Genomic DNA, 27,914 nt, shown 5'->3' on the forward strand with positions numbered 1-27,914 from the left:
CAGGCACTATAGCACCCTTGGCCAGCAAGGTGCAGATTTCTTGGTTCAGTGCCTGTGCCTTCACCGGGTCGTGGATCACAGTCATCCTGACCCGGCCAGGGATAGGTGGCCGGCGGCGGAATTGAAGACGGTACCCCCGGGACAGGGTGGAGAACACCCACAAGTCCGGGGTGTGGGCAGCCCAGAAGCTGAGCTGTCCCGGGGAAAAATAACCGACCGCCGGCCCTAAGGCATCATCTGCGGGTCCCCCGGCCCTTCGAAGGCCCGGGAGGACGCCGGCCAGACTGCGCGGCTCGAAAGGGATGAAAGGACCTCGTCCCAGCCTGGTCTCGAGCTCTGTTCCTCCGATCTAGAGCAGGTCCCCGGACCGATCTCTGACCTGGTAACAGACCCTGGGGCTCAGTGGGAGAAGGAGAAGGCACTAAGGACCTCCGTGAAGGACCCGCAGCTGCCCAGGTGCTTACTGGCTGGCGATCACGTCTGTGAAGCCCTGCCAGCTGTTGCCTCGTTCTAGAGGCCTGAGCCGTACGGTCCAAGGCGTCCAGTGCCGCTGAACCAAAAAGCTCCCCCGGGACCACAGGCAGGGCCCGGAGGGTCCTCCTACAAGGCTCAGTTAGTGGTGACTGCGCCAACCAGACCTGGCGGCGAGCATGAACCAGTGTGGAGAGTGTGCGTCCAAGTTCCCTCGTCATAAGAGCAAAGGCCTGCAGAGATGCATCAACCAGGCCTTGCGTGGCATGATCCAGCGGAACAGATTCCAAGGAGGAAGACAGGGCCAGCATAAGATGGGAGAGAGAGTTCCCAATCCGGCCCATGCGGGCCCCAGAGTCATAGGCCTTACAGAGAAGGTCGTCGGTAATACGGCACTGAGGACGCGGACAACGGGCATTGGGCCGCAAGGCCTCATCAGGCGGGATTATAAGAGAGGCAATGCCCGGTTCCACCGCTGGCATCTGCCCCAAGCCAACCTTGGGTGCCTCCTGCATAGCTGCCAGGACCCTGCCATCCGTCGTCAGACGTGAAAACGCCTTGGTGTCTGACCAGCAAGCATGCAGTTCCCGCACATACTCCGCCGAGGGAGGAACCACAAAGGCAGTCTCTGACCTACTGCGCCTAAAGAAGGCGCTGGAAGCCGCAGGCTGGGCCTGAGGAACACTAATCTGTAAACGGGCAAGAGCCGTTCGAATAGCGGATGTCACAGACTCCCCCGTATCCTCCTGGGAGGCAATGGAGTCCGACCCAGAGGCCCCGGAGCCCAGCTCCGGAAGGTCCTCACAGAAATGGGTGCCAGAGGCCGCCACAGAAACAGCATCGTCGTCATTGACTGACGTTTCATCCTGCTCAGTAGGGAGAGCCGTGCCGCGATCACCAGCAGTCTGAAAGGACTGGAGGAGGGCTTTCATTTGGGCCAGCTCAGTAGTGAGATGATCCACTCTGGTGGACAACCTCCCTGCATCGGTCCGTCTAGCACGCTTCGTCGGTACCGAAGGTGCAGCCACAGTAGATCGTTTGCACACCGCTTTCTCCATCGGCAAACGAGCACGCGGCGAAGCGCTCGCCCAGTCGGTAGGCTGCTCCAGTGCAGCCAACCGATCCAGTCTGACCGACCGGGGCATGACGCGACAGTTGGGGCAAGCGTCATCTGACAGCGCCTCCCGGAGATGTTCCACACCGAGGCAGGAGGGACACAAGTCATGCCCGTCATCCGGCTGAAGTGGAGCCAGACAGGTCGAGCAACATAAATTATCCAGCATCATACTGCTGAAAGGCGTGATCAGCCTGCTACCAAGGACAAGTCAACACGAGCAGGAAACGCTACTGGCGACTCGTTGTAGGAAAACCCCCGCAGAGATTCCAAACTCAGCGTGAGCAGAAACGCCACTAGCAAATCGATTATTAACTAAAGATGAACTCAGCACGAGCAGAGACGCCACTGGTGAGTTTAGGCAAACAAACTATAGAAGAACCCAACGCGAGCAGAAACGCTACTGGTGGGCTTAGGCAAACAAACTGAAAACAACTCAGCGCGAGCAGAAACGCCACTGGTGAGTGTAGATAAACAAACTATAGAAGAACCCAACGCGGGCAGAAACGCTACTGGTGGGCTTAGGCAAACAAACTGAAAACAACTCAGCGCGAGCAGAAACGCCACTGGTGAGTGTAGATAAACAAACTATAGAAGAACCCAACGCGAGCAGAAACGCTACTGGTGGGCTTAGGCAAACAAACTGAAAACAACTCAGCGCGAGCAGAAACGCTACCGTGAGTCAAAAGAGCCACAAAATTAACGTGGCAAATCAAAGCGAACAGTAAACTACTGCTGAGAAAAGAACGAAAACTTACCAGTCACCGCAGATCTGGTAAGGTGAAAGCAGCTTGTGCAGCCCCTGGAGGGCGAGACTTACCCGCAGCTCCGACCAAACCCGGTCACGGGGCTACCAGCAACAAGCAGCCAGGAAACTAGTGGTATACACAGAAGCAACCAGCTTCACACGACCACACTCCGGTACTCAACACACCTGCGCGCGAGAAGAACAAAAGGGATTGATTGCCGGGTGCCACGTGACTATATAGAGTCACGTGGGTCCCCGGCAGGTCACAGCTGACTTTGTTGTCATTAATACTCGACCTGCGCATGCGCAAGAATGATCATTCAGTGCTTGAAGCACCGCCTCTGGCGGTCAGTAGGGATGAAATAGAACAGAACTTTCCATCTGCTCCAGGAGAGCTGGTTTAAGCTAACGGATCAGAACTTTCCATCTGCTCCAGGAGAGCTGGTTTAAGCTAACGGATCAGAACTTTCCAGCTGCTCCAGGAGAGCTGGTTTAAGCTAACGGATCAGAACTTTCCATCTGCTCCAGGAGAGCTGGTTTAAGCTAACGGATCAGAACTTTCCAGCTGCTCCAGGAGAGCTGGTTTAAGCTAACAATCAGAACTTTCCATCTGCTCCAGGAGAGCTGGTTAAGCTAACGGATCAGAACTTTCCAGCTACTCCAGGAGAGCTGGTTAAGCTAACGGATCAGAACTTTCCAGCTGCTCCAGGAGAGCTGGTTTAAGCTAACGGATCAGAACTTTCCATCTGCTCCAGGAGAGCTGGTTTAAGCTAACGGATCAGAACTTTCCATCTGCTCCAGGAGAGCTGGTTAAGCTAACGGATCAGAACTTTCCATCTGCTCCAGGAGAGCTGGTTAAGCTAACGATCAGAACTTTCCAGCTGCTCCAGGAGAGCTGGTTAAGCTAACGGATCAGAACTTTCCATCTGCTCCAGGAGAGCTGGTTAAGCTAACGGATCAGAACTTTCCAGCTACTCCAGGAGAGCTGGTTAAGCTAACGGATCAGAACTTTCCATCTGCTCCAGGAGAGCTGGTTAAGCTAACGGATCAGAACTTTCCAGCTGCTCCAGGAGAGCTGGTTTAAGCTAACGATCAGAACTTTCCAGCTGCTCCAGGAGAGCTGGTTTAAGCTAACGGATCAGAACTTTCCATCTGCTCCAGGAGAGCTGGTTAAGCTAACGGATCAGAACTTTCCAGCTACTCCAGGAGAGCTGGTTAAGCTAACGGATCAGAACTTTCCATCTGCTCCAGGAGAGCTGGTTAAGCTAACGGATCAGAACTTTCCATCTGCTCCAGGAGAGCTGGTTAAGCTAACGGATCAGAACTTTCCATCTGCTCCAGGAGAGCTGGTTTAAGCTAACGGATCAGAACTTTCCATCTGCTCCAGGAGAGCTGGTTAAGCTAACGGATCAGAACTTTCCAGCTACTCCAGGAGAGCTGGTTAAGCTAACGGATCAGAACTTTCCAGCTACTCCAGGAGAGCTGGTTTAAGCCAACGGATCAGAACTTTCCATCTGCTCCAGGAGAGCTGGTTAAGCTAACGGATCAGAACTTTCCATCTGCTCCAGGAGAGCTGGTTTAAGCTAACGGATCAGAACTTTCCATCTGCTCCAGGAGAGCTGGTTTAAGCTAACGGATCAGAACTTTCCATCTGCTCCAGGAGAGCTGGTTAAGCTAACGATCAGAACTTTCCAGCTGCTCCAGGAGAGCTGGTTAAGCTAACGATCAGAACTTTCCATCTGCTCCAGGAGAGCTGGTTTAAGCTAACGGATCAGAACTTTCCATCTGCTCCAGGAGAGCTGGTTAAGCTAACGATCAGAACTTTCCATCTGCTCCAGGAGAGCTGGTTAAGCTAACGGATCAGAACTTTCCATCTGCTCCAGGAGAGCTGGTTTAAGCTAACGGATCAGAACTTTCCATCTGCTCCAGGAGAGCTGGTTTAAGCTAACGGATCAGAACTTTCCATCTGCTCCAGGAGAGCTGGTTAAGCTAACGGATCAGAACTTTCCAGCTACTCCAGGAGAGCTGGTTTAAGCTAACGGATCAGAACTTTCCATCTGCTCCAGGAGAGCTGGTTAAGCTAACGGATCAGAACTTTCCAGCTGCTCCAGGAGAGCTGGTTTAAGCTAACGGATCAGAACTTTCCAGCTGCTCCAGGAGAGCTGGTTTAAGCTAACGGATCAGAACTTTCCATCTGCTCCAGGAGAGCTGGTTTAAGCTAACGGATCAGAACTTTCCAGCTGCTCCAGGAGAGCTGGTTAAGCTAACGATCAGAACTTTCCATCTGCTCCAGGAGAGCTGGTTAAGCTAACGGATCAGAACTTTCCATCTGCTCCAGGAGAGCTGGTTAAGCTAACGATCAGAACTTTCCATCTGCTCCAGGAGAGCTGGTTAAGCTAACGGATCAGAACTTTCCAGCTGCTCCAGGAGAGCTGGTTAAGCTAACGATCAGAACTTTCCAGCTGCTCCAGGAGAGCTGGTTAAGCTAACGATCAGAACTTTCCATCTGCTCCAGGAGAGCTGGTTAAGCTAACGATCAGAACTTTCCATCTGCTCCAGGAGAGCTGGTTAAGCTAACGGATCAGAACTTTCCATCTGCTCCAGGAGAGCTGGTTTAAGCTAACGATCAGAACTTTCCAGCTGCTCCAGGAGAGCTGGTTTAAGCTAACGGATCAGAACTTTCCATCTGCTCCAGGAGAGCTGGTTTAAGCTAACGATCAGAACTTTCCATCTGCTCCAGGAGAGCTGGTTTAAGCTAACGGATCAGAACTTTCCATCTGCTCCAGGAGAGCTGGTTAAGCTAACGGATCAGAACTTTCCAGCTACTCCAGGAGAGCTGGTTAAGCTAACGGATCAGAACTTTCCATCTGCTCCAGGAGAGCTGGTTTAAGCTAACGGATCAGAACTTTCCATCTGCTCCAGGAGAGCTGGTTTAAGCTAACGGATCAGAACTTTCCAGAGAGGTCTCACTCGGTTCTATGTCCCACCTGTTTTTTTAGGGAAGCAGCTCCTGCCGCTTTCATGCAGCCTACATGCCGGAGTGAGCCAGCTGGCCTCACAGGGGCCCTCTGCAGGCCCTGGGGCCCTCGGATGGCCGTCATCAGTTGGAGGAGAGGGAAACAATCTGGTGCGGATGAGGAGTCAGGTCCTAGGGCAGTCGGCACCTTCGCTCAGCGGCCTGGTCAGTACCAACTACACACTTTAATGTGATAAACGAGTCGCCTCACATCTGGCTGATCTTGAAGATGAGAAATAAACGTAGAGTCACTCTGGTCACCATGACTCAGGGCTTTTCAGCTAAAACAGCAGCGCTGTGTGAAGGAGGGAGCGGTGCTTCTGCAGTTAGTGCTCTCCGGTCAAGCTGCGCCCCCCGATGGCAGCAGATGGGATGAATTAATGCTAACTGCAGTAGCTTTTTTCTGTCTGGCACCTGGGGTACCCTGATACCAGAGTAAACTGACCCTGACATGTTTTATTGCCCCTTATCTTCTTTACGTCTCCTTCAAAAATGTTTTTACTGAAATGATGGAAGTTGAACAGTTACATTTTTCCTTTAGGTCATGTCTACACATAAATTCCTCAGCAGGTTTTATCAGCTGTTTGCTTTCAGATTAAAAATGTGTGTCTGGAATCGGCCAGCAGGTGGCGGCAGAGTTTAACTTGTTTTATGTGTCAGAGTTCAGATCAAGTCACAGAAAAAAGCAGCAGCACAGATGTTATGTTCTTTCCACGTGTCTCTATGGCTTTCCTGAGACGGACCGGCAGGAAGCGATCAGCTGGATTAAACCGGATTCTGATCCCGGTGTTCCCAGCTGAGCCAATGATTACAGGTTAATGCTGTGGGCCTGTTTATCAATGTTTTCCTCTTTGGCTGCTCGTTCTCTGGTGCTGTCGCCATTCAGAGCTTAGGGCTTATTACATGTTAAAGCTCAGCACTGTGGTTCTGGACTTTATCAGGAACGAAACCTCAGAACTTTGGACTCAACTGTCGGATTTTCTTCTTTTCTAAGCAGAGAGGATTTATTTACCTTTGGGGGTGTTCAACAGCTGGAGATCAATGTTTGATCTTTGCAACTCTGTTGATGAGGTCCTGAATATTCAGCCTGGATCTGATCACGATTTGGCGTCTTTGATGGTTTAAATATGGACCGGGTGATGTGAAATTACTGGGTCAGTTCTGAAGCAGCAGAACTTAGAGACAAATAACGGAGTAATGCGGCTCAGAGATGGTTTGTTTAGTGTTTTACTGTCTGCAGGTTTCATCCAGGACTCTTTTTAAACCTTTAAACCCAAAACTAACGTTTCTAAACTAAACTCCCAGCAGCCGCCTGACAGGCTCTGATATTTTCTGTCTGTGTTTGAGCTGAAATCTTAATTAAATCTCCAACCTGAGGATTAGTCCTGATCTGTGCTGCGGGCTGTGATGAATGGAGGGACGTCCAGATGGTGTTTACCTCCTGACTGGTTCAGAGCCCAAACAACACGCTGAGCTCGCTGCTCGGCCCGACTGCACGGGCTTCTGGTTCTGGTCAAAAAAAGGGCTTCATGTTTACTTAGGGAGAATGAAAATGTTTCAGTCAAAGCAGAGAGGAGAAACGTGTCAGATGAACATCCATGTGGGTAAGATGGAGGCTTCATCTTCATCAGACCTCAGCAGCTGTAGCTGTTAGAGGAGAGACGCTCAAAAACGCAACATCACTGCTGGCCCAAAAAGAAAGACACACACACACACACACAGACCTAGTCAATACCAGAACCAGAACCTCTCATTTTCATTTCACAATAAAAGTCCTCCTAAAATGAATCTGAAAGATCTAGATTCTCATAAAAAAATCCAAGACATGAAACAATAAAATAAATGTAACCTCCATTTAATAAAAATCTAATTTTTAATCCTAAGTTTGTTTTAGTGGAACCTAAAAATGTTAATTTTTTTAAGAACTTTTTCCTCCCCTGCTGAAGGTGAAGGTCAGACCTGCTCACAATCAGGGCGTCAGATGTTCTAGTATCAAGAACGACTTAGATTAGTGAGTCAGAGAGATGAAAAATCCTGATGTTTTCAGCATGCAGACATAAATAAAAATATGCAACAAAAAAAAAAAAATCATTATTTATTTAGGGTTTTTTCCATGTTGAAAAGATGCCCTTTTTAAATGAATTAACACAGTGATCAATGGGCCGACGATGACGGCAGGAACAGGAATAAATGGCTGAATAAGCTTCTCACCTCTCCAAATGTTGATCTGCTCGTGGGAGCGTCTGTGTTCACCTGCAGACTCCTTGGATAATGGTAGGGAAGGCTCAGCCTAGGTACACAAACACAAACAAGCACACAGCTGTTGGTGTCAGAATAACATGTTTTCCTAGCACTGACTGGAGGTCCTCAAACAAACTGTACATCTCCTGTAAATAAGCAGCCAGACGTGTTTTCTAACAGGAATTTAACACCTGAAGGAAGGAAAACCCCTATTAATGAGTGCAAAAATCCACCACTTTAGACAGTGAGATGGGATATGCATTTTATGCACTTTGTTCTCTGTTCTGTTTTTTGTCCACATAGTTCTTACACAGCTCTTTAGGGTGGTGGTGGTGGGGGGGGGGGTGTTTAGAAACAGCTCAAAGCTGAGGAAGGCAGGAGGCTGCAGGCAGTGGTCTCATGTCTGGTGAGCTGGTGTGATGAATGGGGGGTGGCAGCCCTTCCAGGTCTGAATCCCGCATGGAGAGAGCGGTCCACTTAGGGGAAATGCATGAAATGGTAGGAAAAAAACCAATGGTTAGTGGAAGGAAGAGTTTACAGATGGTTAAAATGAATAAAATATAAAGTTTTTCATCTTCACCATATAAAGAAGCTGCCTTTTCAGGAAAGGAATGTTATTTCACCACCCCATTTAATCCTGCAGCCACTTTGAGTCACTTTTCTTCCTTTCATCTGATTTTCAAACATAGTCTTGCTTTAACCCTTTAATTCCATTTTAGGTTAATTCTGCCAATTTGTTCACTAATTTTTAAAACTTTTCATGTCACCTTTTTATTTTATGCCCTATTTTAAGAAATTTGAGTTCTTAGCTATTTGTTATTAATTCCGTATAAAAGTTTGGAGCTTTTTCTCGCTTAAAAAGCACTTTAGAAATTAAAAATACATTTCTGATATCACTATTATCACTATTATTCTTTGAACTTTGCTTGTTGTTCAGTTCTGTTGGAAATGCAGATTTTACCCACTATCCACAACTAATTAGCTAATAACATGCACACCTGTACGGTGGTTTCAGCCTGGATAAATGGGGGATCCCACTCTAGATTACTTACGTCTAGGAATAAAACAATTTATCAAATTAATCGTGATTAATCGATTATTGAAACAACTAATTTAGTAATCGACTAATCGTTAAATGGAGTATAGAAACATGCCTTTAGCTCACAGAGCGACCTACTTAGAGCTGTAATTATACTGAAATTGTAAAAACATTTTTAAATATTTTTAATTAATGATAAGTCTGTTAATATGCTCTATCCAGAACCCCTCAAGTCGAAATGTTTTAGTTTCACCTGCTTTAATTTCGTAAAAATTCTTCTTTAAGGAATCATTGGCTATCCAGTTATTAATTGAAAAAAAAACAAAAAACAAAAAAACAGATTAATCAATTTGCAAAATATTAATTAGTGACAACCCTACTTGCGTCTAAGTTAAAAAAAGTATCTTCCTGTGATACCTTCAACCCCCCTCCTATGGTACTCTACCTGTATCAATGCTAGATTCTCTCACTTCCCTTTGGAGGGTCTTTTTGTTCACAAGTGAAAAACCCAAATCTACCTTTGTGGTTTATTAACTACAAATCTAAAAATATTTGAGGCATGTTGATTGAAGATTTCTCACCGCCTCAAAAAAGAGAACAAATTCAGATTTTCCTGCATACCCCAATAAAAAATGAAGTCAGTAGTCCTCCATAACTTAAAGCTCTATTTAGGTTGAGGCAAGCAATTAATCTAATCCCAGATTGACCAGACACCTCTGTCATATCTGGAAAATCAGTCATGGAGTTCCTGCTGACAACTGTTGATGGAAAAACATGGCTAAGTCTTATTTAACAAGAAATGGAGGTCCGGTGTTCCTTATTCAATTCAGCTTTTTTATTAAATACCTTGCAGGTGAGAAAAGATGCAGTGTTGCCAATATTGCTGCCTGTTCTGGTCACACAGGTTTTTACTAACTACTTAAAAAGCACAAGGAGAGATTTATTGGAATGACTTTAATTTAAAAGGAATCTATCCTCTTAACAAAGCATCTCAAACTGGAAAACAGTTTCTGAGGTGTCAGTAAGATAAGACTTGCATTCGGCCTTGTCTAGCAGGTGCTCTGCTACAACAAATACTTTAAAAAGTACGTAAAGATCAGCTTTCATAATGAACAGGAGAAGGGATATGATGTTAAAGAGATTTGACTGATCTGGCTGAGCGACCCTGACTTTCAGACCGACCCCTTTTCTGCTCTCTGAAATCCAGAACCAAACTTTAATTTCTTTGCTGCTTCACTGTTTTAGCTTTTGCACCAAATTATCTTCTGTGTGCAGGTTATTTTTCCACAGAGCTGCTAGTTTGACTTGATCCTTGCTTGTTTCATGCAGACATAAAGCTCTTGCATTCAGATCCAAATTCGCAGAAGAACCATCTGCAGCATCTGACCGTGTCTCTTTGCCAGGAAATGTCATTAAATTAGTCCTGCTTGTTAAAGTCAAACAGGGAACATGATCAAACATGAAGGAGATGATGGGAACCAGACGAAGCCTGGAGGGGAAGATTCCAAATGAGCCGTCATGAAATCAAGCTGGATCATTGAGTCCAAGACTCCAAATGATCCCAGCAGCTGCACCAGAACCATGGTTCCGGTTTGGGTTTGTTCCAGGTACAAGCGGTTCTTCACTTTAAATCAGGATGATGTGAAGGAGAAACAGAGCAAAGATAAGAATGAGATGAATGATCCAAAGACTTTAATACTAATTCTCCTGAGAATCTGGATCAGGTTTGGTTCTGACTGGGGTGGGCTAACCCTCTAACTGGTTCTGGAGTTCTGCTTTTATCCGTTTTGAGGCTCAGAACTCTGTTGCGTTGGGAGTTTGCAGCCTCTGGGGAAGGAGGCGCAACAAGGCCCTGATCAGCCAATCAGAGTGTCAAGAAAGGCGCTGTTAAATAAAATGTATTATTATTATTATTATTAAAAAAGATGCAGAAGGTTCTGGGACACTGGATCTAGAAGGTACTGCTGGCTTAATTTTAATAGACCATTGATAGAAAGTGGTTCTTCAGAACCACAATGGGAACCAGCAGACTTCTCTGTTTTGGTATTCAGGATGAATTGTTGGATTGATGGATGTGGGTGTACTTGTGTCCTTTTCCCGCTCAGTGTTCACCAGAACCTTTCCCATTTCTCCTGCGGACCCGATCCAGCTTGTTATCGTCCTGGTTCCCCCTAACCGGCCTTCATGTGACGCCCACTTAAAATGCCTCCACACTGAGGCCCTGCCGATAGACGGAAGTTAAGAGTCCATTAGTCTCAGTGTGACGGTCCTCTGCAGAACTTTAATTTGACGCTTCAAGGACAGGAAACCTAAGGAGAAGCAGGCTTCCTATGTGATGTTCTACGTCTACATTACCAGAACCTTCTGTTAAATGTTTCCATTTAACTCTCCAACGGCTAGAACCGTCCCTTCTGTTCTGGTTCATAGACTATTTAAGGTTAGGGTTCTGAAATGGACCTGTGATTCTTAGCTGACCCAGTTTAGAGGCTTCATTGAGGCATGAGAAGAACTGGATCATGTTTAATTCTGGTTCCCTAAAAACCTGTAGATCCTCCAGTAACAGAATATCAGCAGGAACCAGCAGTAGGTTCTGTTTGATTCTAGTACTGATCCAGACTCAGGTGGCTTTCAGTGGTTTCTGTCCTTCTAATTGGACCTGACCGTGAGCCTGTCGGTCCCTGCTGGGTGGTTCTGGATGTAACCTTCAGAGACAAAGTTCTTGTTGCTGCAGGTTCTGATTCCTCACATCCTCGATGTTTCAGTCGTATCTCAGAAGAAGAGCCAAAGTTTCTGCTCCACAAAGAGTTTAGTTCTGTGTTTCTGTTAATCTCTGGTACCACAGAGGGAAACCATCCGTTCTTTGGCTTTAATTAAGGCGGTTGTGATATTTTGACTCATAATAAAGGTTCTCATTATAAACATGTGGAACCAGGTGTTGGAGGGAAGCTGGTGGAACAGTGCCAGGGCGTTTTTAATCGGTCCTTTAAAAGGACAGCCACTTCCTGTTTCTGGGTCTGAGCAGAGTTCCTAAGTCGAACAGTTCTTAAATCGTTCTTACAAGTGTTTCAGGAGAAAATGTCGTATTCATCTTTTTTTTTCTTCCTATTTCTAATCTTTTCAGGTACAAACACATTTTCAGAGTGCTCCAGACTTACAGGAGCCTTGTTCAATCAGTCAACCGTTATCCAAACCCAGTTTTCCACTAAATGACCCCATTTGTTGTTACCTAGAAGTTAATGTCCATTTTATTAGGCAGTTATAAACAACATTTTTTTTGGTTGATGACACAACTATCTGTCACTAAACCTGCAGCTGGCATGTCGGTATCCAGGAGACGCTGGTTTAATTTGTTGTCATTTCGTCCAAAGGAAAAACAGTCAGTGAGCTACTATAGAAATAACATCTGGAACAGAAAAGGGATTGAAACTTCAGAAAAACTCCTCTAATAGTCAGACTTTCATCCATTTCCCTCCATGGCAGCTCATTGGCTTTATTACACTTAATGTGGAATTTTGGGTCTAATTTCATTAGATTAAATTTTCCCCATTAACATTTTCATGTTTATATATAGGAGAGATGGAGAATGGATGAAGGGAATGACTGACGTTGTCTGGAGATGTACAGTACAGGTGTGTGTGAATTAAAAGGAGATTAAGCTTAATGTTGGTTGATGGGGAACTCATATTAATCATTTAGATCATATGTTCCACCTCTTGCCTGCATCAGTAGTTTTAATGGCTGTTTTTGGAGCAAATGATTTGTTCATTTTATTTTTACTTCTGTAACAGTGTAACCAATTCATTTGCAGCTCTGGTGATTCCTGCTTGGCTTTTACTGGTCCTTTAATTCTGCTGCTCAGCTCTCAGGCAGCAGATCCTCGATCTTCCAACACATAAAGGTTTTCTTCTTCGTCTTCAGAGCCAATTCTGTGAATGAACACCGTCTGGCAGCGTGGGAAGTCCTGGCCTTATACGGCATTATCAGGGCGGTGATTATGCAGTTTTACATTGATCTCGAATGCGGCGCACTTACAGACAGGTGGTCTGCATCAGGTTTACCACGATCGTTTCCTTTCATTTACTGAATGTTTTTTTTTTTTTTTATCTGATGTGGGGGGTTCGCAGGAGTCTATGATATGAAGAAAAGGAAGAGAAATGACAGGAAGAGACAATGGTAGGAAAATGTTGCTGCATGACACCCTTTGATCCAATGTCTTCATCACTAGGAGCCATTTGGACTCAGAGACATTTTACTTCCTGTGTTTTCTTGGGATTATTGGACCAAAGGTCTCGCATCAGAGAGGTTGGACCTGATATGTGCTCCAGGTTCTGACTGTGGACCTGTAGGACCTGCTGGTTTGACATGGTGGATCAGGGCTGCTGCCATGGAGCCAGCGCTCCCCTCTGTATCTGGGTTTGATCTGCAGCCCTGGTTTAGTTTTTGTCCATTCCTCTCCTCACAGAACCTACTATCTGCTCTCTGTATGGGGGTGGGCTTAGTTCCCCCTACTCACTCCTGTCCCTGGATGAGCATAATATCCCTGTTTGGTTTCTGCAGATAAAGGAAGGAGCTAAAATCAGAAGCAGATTGATCCAGAGGACCGTTTAAATATGTTGCTCTGATTAGCAGCTTCTGTCTCTTTAAGTGTCCTCAGTCTGGCTCTTTACCCGGTCCTCCTCTAACTCATCCTCCCACTAAGCCTCCTCGGCCCGACTCAGCATTTTCTTATCAACTCTCTGCCACAGTCTGCTGTCCTCTTCACCTCCTTTCCTTGCCTCCTCCTCTTTCTCCTCCTCAGAGGCCAGGTTACTAAAATAGAGACTTGAGGATGAGCACAGAAATCACCACCATAACATAGATCTTCACCATTTTAACAGCTCGTCCTTCTCATGCGTCGTAATTTTCTCAATAGTTGGTTAATGTGAAATGTATGTGGGTAAAATTTGTAATTTTTAAATTCAACAAACAAATAAAGATCTTGATAAACTTAATAAACAAAAAGCAGTTGCTGAGGAGTGCTCAGGTTTCTACATTTACGAACTGATGTCAGTTATTCATTTAAGTCAAGTCTAGTTTAGAGGACGAGTGGGCCGGGATAAATGTTAAGTTAAGAGCAGTGATTAAACATTCAAGTAAACATTTCTTAGAATAATTGTCTTTGATGTTAAAGGAATAGTACACCCAAAACATGATTAGCCTTCATTTTCTACTCACCCCCATGCTGAACAACACTCTGCAGTACTTTTTTGATATCTCAAATGCATCTGGAGATCTGGGAGGCTTCTTGCTGTCTGCTGACATTCAAATAATGGAGGTCTATGGTGCCCGAGTCAGAAAGGTCCATAAAAGTCCACAAAAAACATGTCAATATTCCTCCATACTGCTCGTCCAATGTATTCCAAGTGTCCTGAGTGGGTAGCATCCAGAATTTACTCGAAACGAAGTCATTTAGAATGTTTTTAGAGCATAAACAGTAGTGTATAGGATTTCCTGAAAGCGCGCACATGCGCGTTCACGACGCTACGGAAGCCGGCAGACCAAACCAGATGAAAGTGCGCATTCAGCGTCTGCTCTGCCGATAATGCAAGCGTAGAAGAAGAAATGTGCTGTTTACCTGTGCAAAGAAAGAAACAACGAAAGAAAAATGTCTGAGGACTTCAGTGTTGAGGAAGAGCATGAGTTCTTTGCCGAGCTGAATGCGCACTTTCATCTGGTTTGATCTGCCGCGGCTTCCGTAGCGTCGTGAACGCGCTTTCAGGAAGTCCTATACACTACTGTTTATGCTCTAAAAACATTCTAAATGACTTCGTTTCGAGTAAATTCTGGATGCTACCCACTCAGGACACTTGGAATACATTGGACGAGCAGTATGGAGGAATATTGACACGTTTTTTGTGGACTTTTATGGACCTTTCTGTCTTGGGCACAATAGACCTCCATTATTTGAATGTCAGCAGACAGCAAGAAGCCTCCCAGATCTCCAGATGCATTTGAGATATCAAAAAAGTACTCCAGAGTGTTGTTCAGCATGGGGGTGAGTAGAAAATGAAGGCTAATCATGTTTTGGGTGTACTATTCCTTTAATTAGAAAAGGTAAATCAGATTATCTGATGATAGAATGTTTATTTTTGCCCTTAAACTGATTAGAAATGATGCTTTGGAAACAATATCATGCATTTTTTCCCCTTTATTTTTAACATAAACCATCTGATTATATTGCATATTTCCTCACTTTTTCAAATCAGGAAAATTCCTTTATTGTATTAATGTGCATCAATTCACACATTCAGCGACACACAGGAGCTCTTTCAAGCTGGGCACCGTTTCATTCATAACACCTGTCCCATCAACCAGGAATCAGAATCAGAAATACTTTAATAATCCCAGGGAGAAATTACTTTTATTACATGATTCCATATGTAATAGGGTGACTATAGGACCAGTTTGATATAACACAATTTCATACAATATATATAATTAGGGGGTCCCCGCTCCATCTCGCCATCAGTTTGGGGGTCCTTGGGCAGTCTGCCAGTCTGCCTGATGTTCATAGCTGTAAATGAACTCCAGCATGGCTCCAAACACACAGACCATGGCAGGATTCCTCCAGAGGTGGTTTCTGCTCCAATTCTGACCGGCATTAACAATGTGATTCTAGTGAATATTAGTGTCCAGAGGAACTGGGTCATCACAGAATCTCAGATCTACTTTCACCATAGATGGTCACTGCTTTCAAACCAAAGTCCATCTGCAGTTTGACTCCATGTTGTTTGGTCCTCAAAAGTCACTTCAAGCTAAAGCTGCACCTGTGATGGATGGTGGTGCTAACAGCTAGCTTCTGTCTAATGCACTATACCCCAATTGGTTCAGACACTGAGTCAGGACTGAAGTTATTTCTTGTGGGAGAACAGGAGGAAGGTTTGCAGATTTATTCAATAAGGTGATCTCTAGATATTAGCCGAAATATCTAGACCAACTGATTCACTTTATGCTCACAAACAGCTGCTTCTGTTGTCTGTGGGTTGTTCTTGTAACCTCCTTTAAATCTAAGGTTCCACTTATTGATGATGTTTCCATGGCAAACTGTGGAGGTATCCATCCTCTCCACCTGTTTATCTTTCCATAAAAGGTCATCCATCTTTCCTGCATAGAGGATCTTTGTTACTGTACCGCACAGTGAGCAGCCCCTCATCCAGCCGCCATGTTCCAGTGATGATGATTAAGTTCATCAGAGATGCTTTAGAATGATGTCATTACAGAAGGCATTTTACTTTATTTCTTTTTTTTTTTTACTTTGAGCCTTTTTAGGATCTCTATCTTTAAGATGATGTTTGTACTAAAAGGATAAACTGGAGGACGGTAGAAAATTAGCAAACTGGTTCCTTTTCCAATCACCAGACTGACTGACGGCTCCCAGCTTGGTCCAGATCCTGAGTTTATCAGCTCTGAGGGAACCGCTGGGGTTCAGGTTTATTCATAGAACAGAGAGTAAAACACTGGTTCTGCAGATATGCAGCCTCAGCCTGCTCAGAGGGTTCTGCTTTATCTCGCCATGACGCAGTGAGCTGATTTCTGAGTGCTCTGTCTCCTGTCATGGACGGATTTAACTTGCACCTCCTCAGAGGTTCATGTTTAATGAATGCAGCCGAAGGAGGCTGAGTCACTCTGAAACATGGCGTCAGCAGAAAACAGACCGGGCAGCGAGCTGCAGAACCTCTGAGCTGATTCTGCTCAGAGCGCAGTCCAGTAAAAGGACCGTATCAGACAACAGCTGACAGTATGTCTGGTTCTGATCCGCGGATATTTATCTACATTAACAACCAGAAAACAGTGACTTCACCTCTGCTGAAGGTATCGGATGCACAGATATAGCAAGTCGAGTTGTTATCGATTTCCACTGTTAATGTTTCTGTTTGTGGATGATGGACCGATGTCTGTAACTTCCCACAATCCTGTGCTGGACCGCGGTCGCTGTCACATGACCAGACATGTTCCAAATGCTCCAGCCTGAAGGAGGAAACTGACCAGATTATTAGGAAATGATGTTTCATTCAGTCGCTTATCAGATCCATGGTTGATGGAGATTTCTGCTTTAGATGCTTGTGGAATTGGATAATATTGGATCACATTAGGTTCATTAACAGAACCGTTTTACTAAGACGGCCCAAACACTGCGAAATTCTGAGAACACCTGAAGGAACCCAGAGATTTACTGAGAGGAGGATGTCAGGATGCCTTTGGACCAAAGAAAGTACATCAACATACAATATAATACCAGCCACATCAATGCATCCAGCATTGATAGTTTATAGGCATAGTTAATGACCAGAACCAGACCCGTCTGTACCAGCCTCTTTGGGTCAGTGGAGAAAATGCAACCTTTACTTTACAAGAGTTTACATTGAAATGTCTCAGCTTCCAGGAGGAAACCAGATCAGAACCCTAAACCTCAGCAGCAGAATAAGGAGCATCACAGCAGACTTTAGTGGTAGTGGTAGTTGCAAGTCTGTCTCGGTTCAAAATAGCTCAGTCCGCACCGCTCTTCGCTGTATTCACTTTGCCCAACCCGGCAAACCCAAGTGGACCACCTGTGGTTCATATTCATGTTCCAAACCAGCCCAGATGCTGGAACACACAATAGCCTTCAACAAACCCAGCAAAGGTTAAAAGCAGAGGTGACAGAGGGAAGATCTTTTGGATGAAATCCATCCGGGTTTGAGCATTTTTTATTAGTTTTTTTTGGAGGGACTGGTCCTCCTCAGGGTGCAGCATGATCGCAAACATCTTCAGAAATTCCACAGGCAAACATTTGAGTCCAGAGGAGCGGTCGCAGTTGGCCTGCTCAGACACGTCTCCCTCCTTCACTGTGGTTCTGGTCTGCTTCATGCATCAGGTCAGGAATCTGGGACTCTGACGGGGCTCAACAAGCCCGGCCGCTAGAAACAACCAGATCGCTCTGAGCTGTTAAACACCAAGACCGGCTTGGAAAGTTCCAGAAACCTTTTTCCTCAGCAGATCTCAGCGGTACCTCTGCTGACCAGAAGATGCAGGACCAAAGCAGAGAGACTATCAGAAGGAAACCGCTCCATGGTGCCTTAATCCTCGTCCAAGTTATTTCCTTCTCCTCACAGTTCTGGTAGAAGATCTAAAAAAAAAAAAAAAAAAAAAAAAAAAAAACCTGAATAGAATTCATGATGGTGCTCGTGTTTTATCCATCCACGGTGGTGGTTCTTCTGACTGTGCTGAACTGACTCTAAAAAGACCAGAAGAAGAGAACCTCAGTGATCTATCATGTTCCTAGACTTATGAAATTACTGTGCTGCTGCTCTTTGTCCGGCTGAAGACCTAGAACCTAGAGACCTAGCCATGTGGGATGCCGGGGGAAGGCCTCCTGGCTTCACCTGCTGTCACACCTCATCCCACCTCCTCACTCCTCTCTGCTCCTTGAAGAAGCTTAGCGGAAAACTGAAGCGGTTGCTTTAGCCTCCATCTCTGTCCCAACCTTCTGCTGTGGTCCTAAAGGGCTGGTTATGCTCCCGCAGCAGTGTGTCACAGTGAGCTTGTTGCAGATATTTTTGATTTATACCCAATATCGAAGCATTCTCTGCGCTTTGTTATTCCACACCACAACGCAAGAGAGACAATCATAATCTAGCTGTTGGTCTAGATACGGCCGAGGTGGTGAGGAAGTGGGGGCAAGTTTGTGCAATATCAGAAGTACATGAAGGCGAAAAAAAAAGAGCAGGGATACAGGTAGAAAAAGGGTCCCAGTGTTGTCGCGCACCTCTCTCTTCTAGCTGGTCCAACTTCACGAGTCATTTTCCACAATGGCGGACATGCAAACAAAACAAGCCGGTAAGGTACCAAACAGGAAATACACTGAGTGTAGAGCGGATGTAGAATTTTCAGCCTTAAGAAGCCGATCACGGCTGAAAGAAAGACACTGTAAAACCGGCAGCTGTGTGGACCTTCCTCTGGAAGTGGAAAAGTTCAGCTTTAGAAATCTGGAGGGAAGATCAGAAGATGGCTGCTGCTACACATCAGAAAGAGTCAATCAAATATGTTCATCCGGTGGGTCAGCCTCCTGGATGTTTCCCTCTTGATAGTTTCCCTCCTGAATGTTTCCCTCCTGAATGATTCCCTTCTGGATAGTTTCTCCTCCTGGAAGGTTATCTTCTAGATGTTTCCCTCTTTAAATAAAAGTAATAAAACAAATAAATAAAGATTGTTTCCTCCAGGATGGTTTTCCATTTAAAAGTGCTTCTGTGGCAGTTCAGATTGGATTGGGTCTGAGAACTGTGTCCCTCATGTCTGACCCTGGATAAATACATTTTTTTTTTTCTTATAACATTTGAAGGTGTTATAGTTTAAACTGCCCTGAAATATTTTGCTCTATTTGCTCTTACCAGAAGCTCTGTTGGGTCCAATCACTGATTAAAGGCTTCATGGAGCGAGTCTGCTGGATTATATCCAGAAACACGGATCTTTATTTAACTCTCACCCTGTCCTTCAGCTTGAAGCCCTCGTTAGTGAACCTAATCAGTGTCTGAAAATAGTCCCAACCAGAAGCTCCACTCTGTTGCTGTCTGCAGAAAAGCTGGTGGAAACTCAGCTGCTTTTTCTAAAGAGCTTATAGACCAGAGCCTTGGTTGATAAAAACTGGGCTGCTGCTGTCATCCTGATTTTTTTTTATCAAGTTCTGTTTATCCTTAAAGCTCGTTCTTCGTTCTCTGGTCGTTATGTTTTTGATTAGGATGTAAGCTGTGAAAACTGAAGTCACTTTCATTGTTTCTGCACACAAACTTGGCCTTTAAAGTAGATTCTGATCCTAAAGATGAAGGCGGGATGGGATCTCTCAGTGGTTCTCTTCAGTACCGTTAGTTTTGGATAATCAGAGGACTCAGAACTGTTTCAGTCGGACCGTGTGAACATTCCTCTCTTTGGCCCCGATGCCCTTTGCTCTCATTAACACAGAGGTTCTACGGTCCTCAGCAGAACAGGGAGGGGTCCAACACCAATCTCTCTCCGGGTCTGCTTTCCTCCCTGTTGGATCGGGCCGTGCACAGAAGCATAATGTGAACTCTCTGGGGCCTTTGCAGCAGACGGACAGAGCTTCTGGTGATCTTCCTCCTGCTTGTCTCCTCCACATCATCAGTCCTTCATGTCCTTATGAGTCATCTCTGAGAGGCATAGGAGGACACCAGACTGTTCTGTTTCCTACAGCACTTATTTATCTGACCAGTAAAAATAGAGATGTGTTCCGATTCTACATGGTTGCTGCATAAACCAAAGTTCTTGCAGAATTTTTACATTCATGTTTGGATCTAAATCTTTTCAAGCCCTGAGATAAAAGAAACTGTAAGAACCAAGTTCTTACTGCCAGATGTTCTGCTGAGGTTCTGGCTCCATGAAAATTGTTGATCACCATGCTAACATTAGCCCTCATTGTTGATCACCATGCTAACATTAGCCCTTATTGTTGATCACCATGCTAACATTAGCCCTTATTGTTGATCACCATGCTAACATTAGCCCTTATTGTTGATCACCATGCTAACATTAGCCCTCATTGTTGATCACCATGCTAACATTAGCCCTTATTGTTGATCACCATGCTAACATTAGCCCTTATTGTTGATCACCATGCTAACATTAGCCCTTATTGCTGATCACCATGCTAACATTAGCTCTCATTGTTGATCACCATGCTAACATTAGCCCTTATTGCTGATCACCATGCTAACATTAGCTCTCATTATTGATCACCATGCTAACATTAGCCCTCATTGTTGATCACCATGCTAACATTAGCCCTTATTGCTGATCACCATGCTAACATTAGCTCTCATTATTGATCACCATGCTAACATTAGCTCTCATTATTGATCACTATGCTAACATTAGCCCTCATTGTTGATCACCATGCTAACATTAGCCCTCATTGCTGATCACCATGCTAACATTAGCCCTCATTATTGATCACCATGCTAACATTAGCCCTAATTGCTGATTACCATGCTAACATTAGCCGTCATTGCTGATCACCATGATGACATCAGCCCTAATGCTAATCACATGCTAAAATTTAACCTACCACTAATCATCATGCTAACATTAGCCTTTCGTTGTTACTCACCATGCTAACATTAGCCCTCATCGCTGTTCACAATGCTGACATCAGCCCTAATTCTAATCACCACGCTAAAATTTGACCTATCACTAATCACCATGCTAACATTAGCCCTCATTGCTGATCATCACGCTAACATTAGCCCTCATCGCTGTTCACAATGCTGACATCAGCCCTAATTCTAATAACCACGCTAAAATTTGACCTTTTACTAATAACCATACTAACATTAGCCCTCATTGCTTAGCACCACAATGACGTCAGCCCTAATGTTATTCACATGCTAAAATTTAACATATTGCTAATCATCATGCTAACATTAGCCTCATTGCTGATCACCACGATGACATCGGCCCTAATGCTAATCGCATGCTAAAATTTAACCTATCACTAATCATCATGCTAACATTAGCCTTTCGTTGCTACTCACCATGCTAACATTAGCCCTCATCGCTGTTCACAATGCTGACATCAGCCCTAATTCTAATCACCACGCTAAAATTTGACCTATCGCTAATCACCATGCTAACATTAGCCCTCATTGCTGATCATCACGCTAACATTAGCCCTCATCGCTGTTCACAATGCTGACATCAGTCCTAATTCTAATAACCACGCTAAAATTTGACCTTTTACTAATAACCATACTAAGATTAGCCCTCATTGCTTAGCACCACAATGACGTCAGCCCTAATGTTATTCACATGCTAAAATTTAACATATTGCTAATCATCATGCTAACATTAGCCTCATTGCTGATCACCACGATGACATCGGCCCTAATGCTAATCGCATGCTAAAATTTAACCTATCACTAATCATCATGCTAACATTAGCCTTTCGTTGCTACTCACCATGCTAACATTAGCCCTCATCGCTGTTCACAATGCTGATATCAGCCCTAATTCTAATCACTACGCTAAAATTTGACCTATCACTAAACACCATACTAACATTAGCTGTCATTGCTATTCACCACGAGGACATCAGCCCTAATGCCAATCACATGCTAAAATTTGACCTATTGCTAATCATCATGCTAACATTAGCCTTTTGTTGCTACTCACCATGCTAAAATTAGCCCTCATCGCTGTTCACAATGCTGACATCAGCCCTAATTCTAATCACCACGCTAAAATTTGACCTATCGCTAATCACCATGCTAACATTAGCCCTCATTGCTGATCATCACGCTAACATTAGCCCTCATCGCTGTTCACAATGCTGACATCAGTCCTAATTCTAATAACCACGCTAAAATTTGACCTTTTACTAATAACCATACTAAGATTAGCCCTCATTGCTTAGCACCACAATGACGTCAGCCCTAATGTTATTCACATGCTAAAATTTAACATATTGCTAATCATCATGCTAACATTAGCCTCATTGCTGATCACCACGATGACATCGGCCCTAATGCTAATCGCATGCTAAAATTTAACCTATCACTAATCATCATGCTAACATTAGCCTTTCGTTGCTACTCACCATGCTAACATTAGCCCTCATCGCTGTTCACAATGCTGATATCAGCCCTAATTCTAATCACTACGCTAAAATTTGACCTATCACTAAACACCATACTAACATTAGCCGTCATTGCTATTCACCACGAGGACATCAGCCCTAATGCCAATCACATGCTAAAATTTGACCTATTGCTAATCATCATGCTAACATTAGCCTTTTGTTGCTACTCACCATGCTAAAATTAGCCCTCATCGCTGTTCACAATGGTGACATCAGCCCTAATTCTAATCACCATGCTAAAATTTGACCCATCACTAATCACCATGCTAACATTAGCCCTCATTGCTAATCACCATGCTAAAATCAGCCCTATTAGTGGGGAGTGCAGCCTAGTGGTTAGGGCATAGAGCTTGGAATCCTGAGGTTCTGAGTTCGAGCCCCATTCCCAGAGACTGCCACTCTCGGTCTCTGAGCAAGACCCTTAACCCCACACTGCTCCCCGGGCGCCGCACGATGTCAGCTCACTGGGTTACATGCAGAGGTAAATTTCTCCAACGTGAGATCAATAAAGTTCAATTGTTATTATCATTAATTAATATTGCTAATCACCATGGTAACATTAGCCCTCATTGCTTTTACCACTCCTTTCTCTATTCCACAAATCAGGGCCTCTCCTGCCGTCAATCACCTGATGTTTCTGCTTGTCTAACGTTTTAAACCAGGGAACTCTGGTAATCAGCTAACTGCTAATGTTGCTAACGCTACATCCACATGAACACAAATACACACGTGTACCTTAGTGAGATAAAACAGGGCGAAAAGGCGACTGAATGAGCTCTATCTAGTTAGATTTTCTTCTAAAAGTGATCGAACATGAATTTAGAAAGTTTCAGAGGGATTGTATAAAATATCAGATTATGAGTTCTTTAAAAACAAACAAGTGGGGTCCTCAGCCTTCTCCAGGCTATCAGGCAATATTATATAAAATCAATAACTCCAATTCACATCATGTCATCTCAGGTCACTTATAGATCCAGTTCAACCAGATCAACCAGTCAGGTTAAGGTTTAACGTTTCTATCAAAGCAGAACCAGCTGATTGCATCCAGGCATTGACTTTACAATAGGGACAATTAACCTTTGTCCAGATCAGATCTCTGCAGTGACTGAGGCTGTGACTGGTTTCAGGGAAGATGTATGGAGACCAAAAGGCTTTAAGGTTCTGGATTGTTCTGATCCTGTTTCCACACACCTGAATCAGATTACAGAATATGCTCAGAGAAAACTTTAGCTTTGTTATCAAAGCTTCTCTTTGTTTCTCTTGTTTTTTTTATTTCATAGAAACTGGAAATGAAAAAAAAAATAACTGAACTAAAGGTTTTAAAAAAGCAAATGATGTTGAAATATGAATGTCTGCTTAATTAGAGTTTCCCCAGAATGCTTTGATCGGTGACTGAAGCGTTTGAAGAGTTTGGAAGTGAAAATGTCCCATTTGTCCCTCGTTGCTTCCTCTGCTCTCCTGTTGGTCCTCAATCATTGACGTCCTTTGATCGCTGCAGTCATGATTAATTCATCAGTTTGTAATAAAACATGAGCCACAGACGCTGCTGTGGGTGTGGGTGACAGACAGACACAAACCGGGGGGAGGAGCGCTTGTCTTCCCCTCATTCATCGCCAGCAGCGTCTCCTTCCCCTGCTGTCGCCTGATTGGCTGCTGCTGCTGGGAGAGGGAGCGTGTGATGAAAGAAAGTGGGCGGAGTCAGAGCATGTGAGCATTCTGACACATTGGAGCAAAGAGAAAAGCAATAACTGTAGCCTGAGGAGGACAGACGGGGCCCTCTGCTCTGCAGCTCGCCCTGCAGCCGCGCTTCATCTCCTCCCTCTGCAGAACCCTCTCTGAGCTCCTGCTGGCTTTAACCCCATGGATTCTGGCCCAGCTCGTTGGCATGGAGACGAATGCAGGGTGCCCCCTCGCTCTGTAGAGGCTCGCTATCAAACAAACATCTATTTTCAGCTGCAGAGCTCCAACTTTTCCCCCTAGTCCATCCCTGTTTTCAACTACAGGACTCCCAGGACCTGTCTTTGTCCGACCCAGCGTCCTCATCAATCTGTGCTGCAAGCGGCACTGGTACAATGGAAGGAACCTCGGGAATGGAGCCTTAGAGGTGGGAGACAGGCGGAGCGCAGAGGAACACAGAGATCAGGGAACAGAGCGGACCTTTAGAAGGGCCGAATGGATCTCAGAAAAGAGACGAATGGATCTTCTCTAACCTGAAGAAGCGGATCAGCTGATCTGAGGAGGACACTTCTGAAGGTTTGCCTTTAAATCTGGACAATCTTTCAAGGAGGCGGTCTGTCCCAGTCAGATGGACAGAGGAGGTCCGGGAGGAGAGGCTGTGGTGAAACTTCTCCCTAAACAACAAGACGCGCATCCCAGGACCTGATCATCATGGACGACTCCAGCATTTTAAGGCGCAGAGGTCTCCAGGTAGGAATCAAGTGGTTAAAGGGTTGAAGAGGTGGATATTTTTAAAGATCAGAGGAGGGAAAAGTGCTCAAACCCTGAGGTCTTTAAATCTTTAAATCTGACTGAAGGTAATGTTCTGCCATATGAGCAAGAGGAACGACCCGATCCTTAGAAATCAGGCGCCTGTTTGGTGTAAAAATGTCGTCTAACCAGGCAGGGAGCCAGAGAACAGAGAAAGATTTCTGATAAGACTGAGTCATGGCTGAAAAATGCAAAAACAGAGACTTCATGGGCCTTAAAGTAAACGGTTCCTGAGCAGCAGCACGTTGGTCCTAGATGGTCCAACATTTGAAGGTTATGTAGCCCTGCACAGGGGAAGGTAGCTTTGATCCAGGACACCGTGCTGCAAGACCTGACCTGGGTTCTTTTGGGCCTCAGCTCTGGTTCTGTCTTTGCCAGGCTTCATTTCCAGAGTGAATGAAGCTGGATTTCAGATTGAAATGCCTCATTAATACAGTCATATCAAATATTTTTATATTTGAGGTCATGTGTGTTAATTAATCAGCAGCTTCCCATCAGAAATGTATGGTTTTTAGTTGGTCTTAAGACCTTTGATGAAGTACAGAGGAGCCGATTTATCTATATTAACATCTGTATCAGCTAATGATGGCTAAAGCTTTACGTGTCGTCGTTGTAGTTGATCTTTAAATATCAGTTTATTATTTGGATCCCCAGTAGCTGACGTTATTCTTCCTTGCTAAAATGTTTTACCTCAATGTCAGATCATTTACATGGAAAACAATGGTTACTTAGATTAATTAAAGCAGATGTATTTTACAGACGTCTCCTCGTTCAAAGCTAATCACTGAAAGTGGAGCAGGTCATGTTTCTGGGCTTGTTTTCCAGAAGTTGATCTTGTTCTAACTGGTCCTACTGGGTAACAGACAGGTTCTGTTAGCCTCCTCATCTCTGCTCTGAACTAAGCAGCCGTGGTCCAAACACAGGCAGAGCTTTTAGCCCATATTTAGAGAAAAGACCTGGCCTGACGTCACCTCTAGCTTCTGCATTTCAGCTCCAACAGAACCGCGCTAAACTGGACCAACATACCCGTTGTGTTACATCAGGAACTTGTCTGTCTGACAGCTGCATGTTTGTTTTCTGTTGGAGGGAGGTCTTCTTCCCCCTCTCCATTCTGGGGCTGCCTGCCAGCCTCTTCAGACACAAATGGAACCGACTGCGGTCCTTGGGAACCAGGCCGTCCTGGACTCAGATTGTGTTGTTACTGTTTGAGGTCATCGTCTCTGGGTGTCTGCTGCGCTGCTGGAGGCCATTAGATCATCCGCTGTGAATCTTCACCAGAGGAAAATTTTGTTCAAAGCAACACAGTTAAATTTTTGAACCCTTTATTACATTAATTAGAGAAATAGTGATCCTTCAGCTCCATCTTCATCTCCTGTGTACCGATGCTCCCTCTTTTCTGTAACCTCAGGGTCTACAGGTCTCTGAATGGGTCACGTGACCCAGAGAGCCCCTTTCTGTCAGTCTGAGCTCCACTTAAACACCAGAGCTAACTAAGCTAACAGTTGTTGTTAGCCCTGACCCTTAACTGATCAGACACATTTCCGGTTCTCTGTTGGAGGATTTCATCTAGAAAATGAATGTTCCACATCTTTACCAGGAATACTAGATGTGTTGGTCCAAATTAATCTGATAACAGAACCAGAACACAGACTGGTTCATTTAGAGCCTTTGTTGCCAGTGCCCTGTAGGGGGAGCTAACCCTGGAATGTACAGGTCTAGCACCCTGTTTTGTGGTTAAAAGTTACTTTTGGTCATTCCTCTGGTCTCAATGGGAAGCTGCATCCAGATGTTCCTCAAACTTTCTCTGGTTCTTGCAAGCCTGATGAAGAACCAAGCAGACCCAGTAGAACTCAGAACTGATCTGTTTGATTACAAGCTAGGCTGTACATAAACATGGTATGTAAGAGCGCCGTGATAACAGAACCTGTAGTTGGTCCAAAGCACTACAGGTCTCTTTCCATCGCGTTCTAAAGTTCTGCTTCACACCCTGGACCATCTTTGGCTGGTATTGATCAGAATCTGAAGTTCCTCAAGAACCTGATGCTCTTCACTCCATTACAGATTCATGAAGGCTGATGACCCAGACCGGCTCTCAGAACATCATTAGAACATCCTGAACAGAACCTTTCCTGGAAGGCACTGAGGAGCTGAGCTGCACTGCACTCTGTGTTCCTGGACCTAGAGGTTCTGGACCCATAACGGTCCACTGTCTGACTGTAGGGCTGCATGGCATCTTTCATTAATAATTTAGGGATGATGATGTTGGTTCTGATCAACCCACCATTTTCCTTCATCATGACCTTAAATCTCTTGACTTTTGGTTCAGAACATTTGGTCAGGAACCCGAATCATTAAAATTGGGTCTCAGGAGGTTCAGGTTTGGGAGAGAACCCAGACATTTCTCTGATGCAGCACCTGTTCCCCTTCCAGGCGGGTTCTTGGTCTTCCCAGGTTCTCCTTTCCAGAGGATTCTGGAAACTGGGCCAGATGATCCAGTTCATCCAGAACTTTGCTTTTGCTTGTGCTTTCTACACCAGAACTGACAGAAAGAAATCCCCGATCCATGTGTCCATGTCCAGAACTTTCCTGCCATTCCTCCCAGCAGAGAAGAACCCATCTGAGTCTTCATCTGGACTGGTTTTGTTTGTTGGTGGATTTTTTGTTTCCATGCATATGAGGATGGTTCAGCTGATCTTTCCATGTTCTGTTTGTCAGTCAGTCTGAGGTCCAGACTGTTTCTGCTGCAGCGTGAGAAACAGGATTACTGCTCCCATTCAGAACTCCGGCAGCTCCGAGCGGCCCGAACAAAAGGCCGCCTGTTCCCGACCCGATTACATCCAGGATCTTTATGGAGGCTGCTTGCTGACATCAGCCCGTCTGCTTCCCGCCATGCAGGTCCTCGCCTCCTATCAGGTGGCGTCTGCTTCCATCAGAACTGCTGCTGCAGAGATTTCAGACCCGTTTCTCTGTGCCAATAGAACCCAAACAAGCTGACTGGTTCATTTCTGAAGAATCTTTGCCAAGAAAAGAGATTTTACCAGAAAATTCCCAGCAGAGTTCTGCTTTACTGTGGATGGCTTTAATTTGAGCAAACAAAAGACTGAGAATGGTTCTGAATAATCCAGAACAGAACGT

At 44.9% G+C, this 27,914-nt stretch overlaps 1 protein-coding gene across 8 annotated transcripts in view; it reads left to right on the forward strand.

Annotated features, from left to right (window-relative positions):
- Positions 1-5,336: 5,336 nt before the first annotated feature.
- The window catches only part of mast2 (microtubule associated serine/threonine kinase 2), an 84,400-nt gene continuing 61,822 nt past the window's right edge, over positions 5,337-27,914 (forward strand). For 4 of the 8 annotated variants that reach the window (XM_038296076.1, XM_038296092.1, XM_038296078.1 and 1 more), the window contains exon 1: positions 5,337-5,514. In XM_038296076.1, the coding sequence (XP_038152004.1) occupies positions 5,467-5,514 (48 nt within the window). In that variant the 5' untranslated portion in view covers positions 5,337-5,466. Of the gene's footprint in view, positions 5,515-24,015; positions 24,720-27,914 lie in introns of those variants that run through there. The other 4 variants (XM_038296079.1, XM_038296080.1, XM_038296087.1 and 1 more) reach the window with 2 other exon arrangements.

Source organism: Cyprinodon tularosa, unplaced genomic scaffold (assembly GCF_016077235.1).
Source record: "Cyprinodon tularosa strain WSP-4 unplaced genomic scaffold, ASM1607723v1 ctg367, whole genome shotgun sequence".
NCBI classification, from domain to species: domain Eukaryota; kingdom Metazoa; phylum Chordata; class Actinopteri; order Cyprinodontiformes; family Cyprinodontidae; genus Cyprinodon; species Cyprinodon tularosa.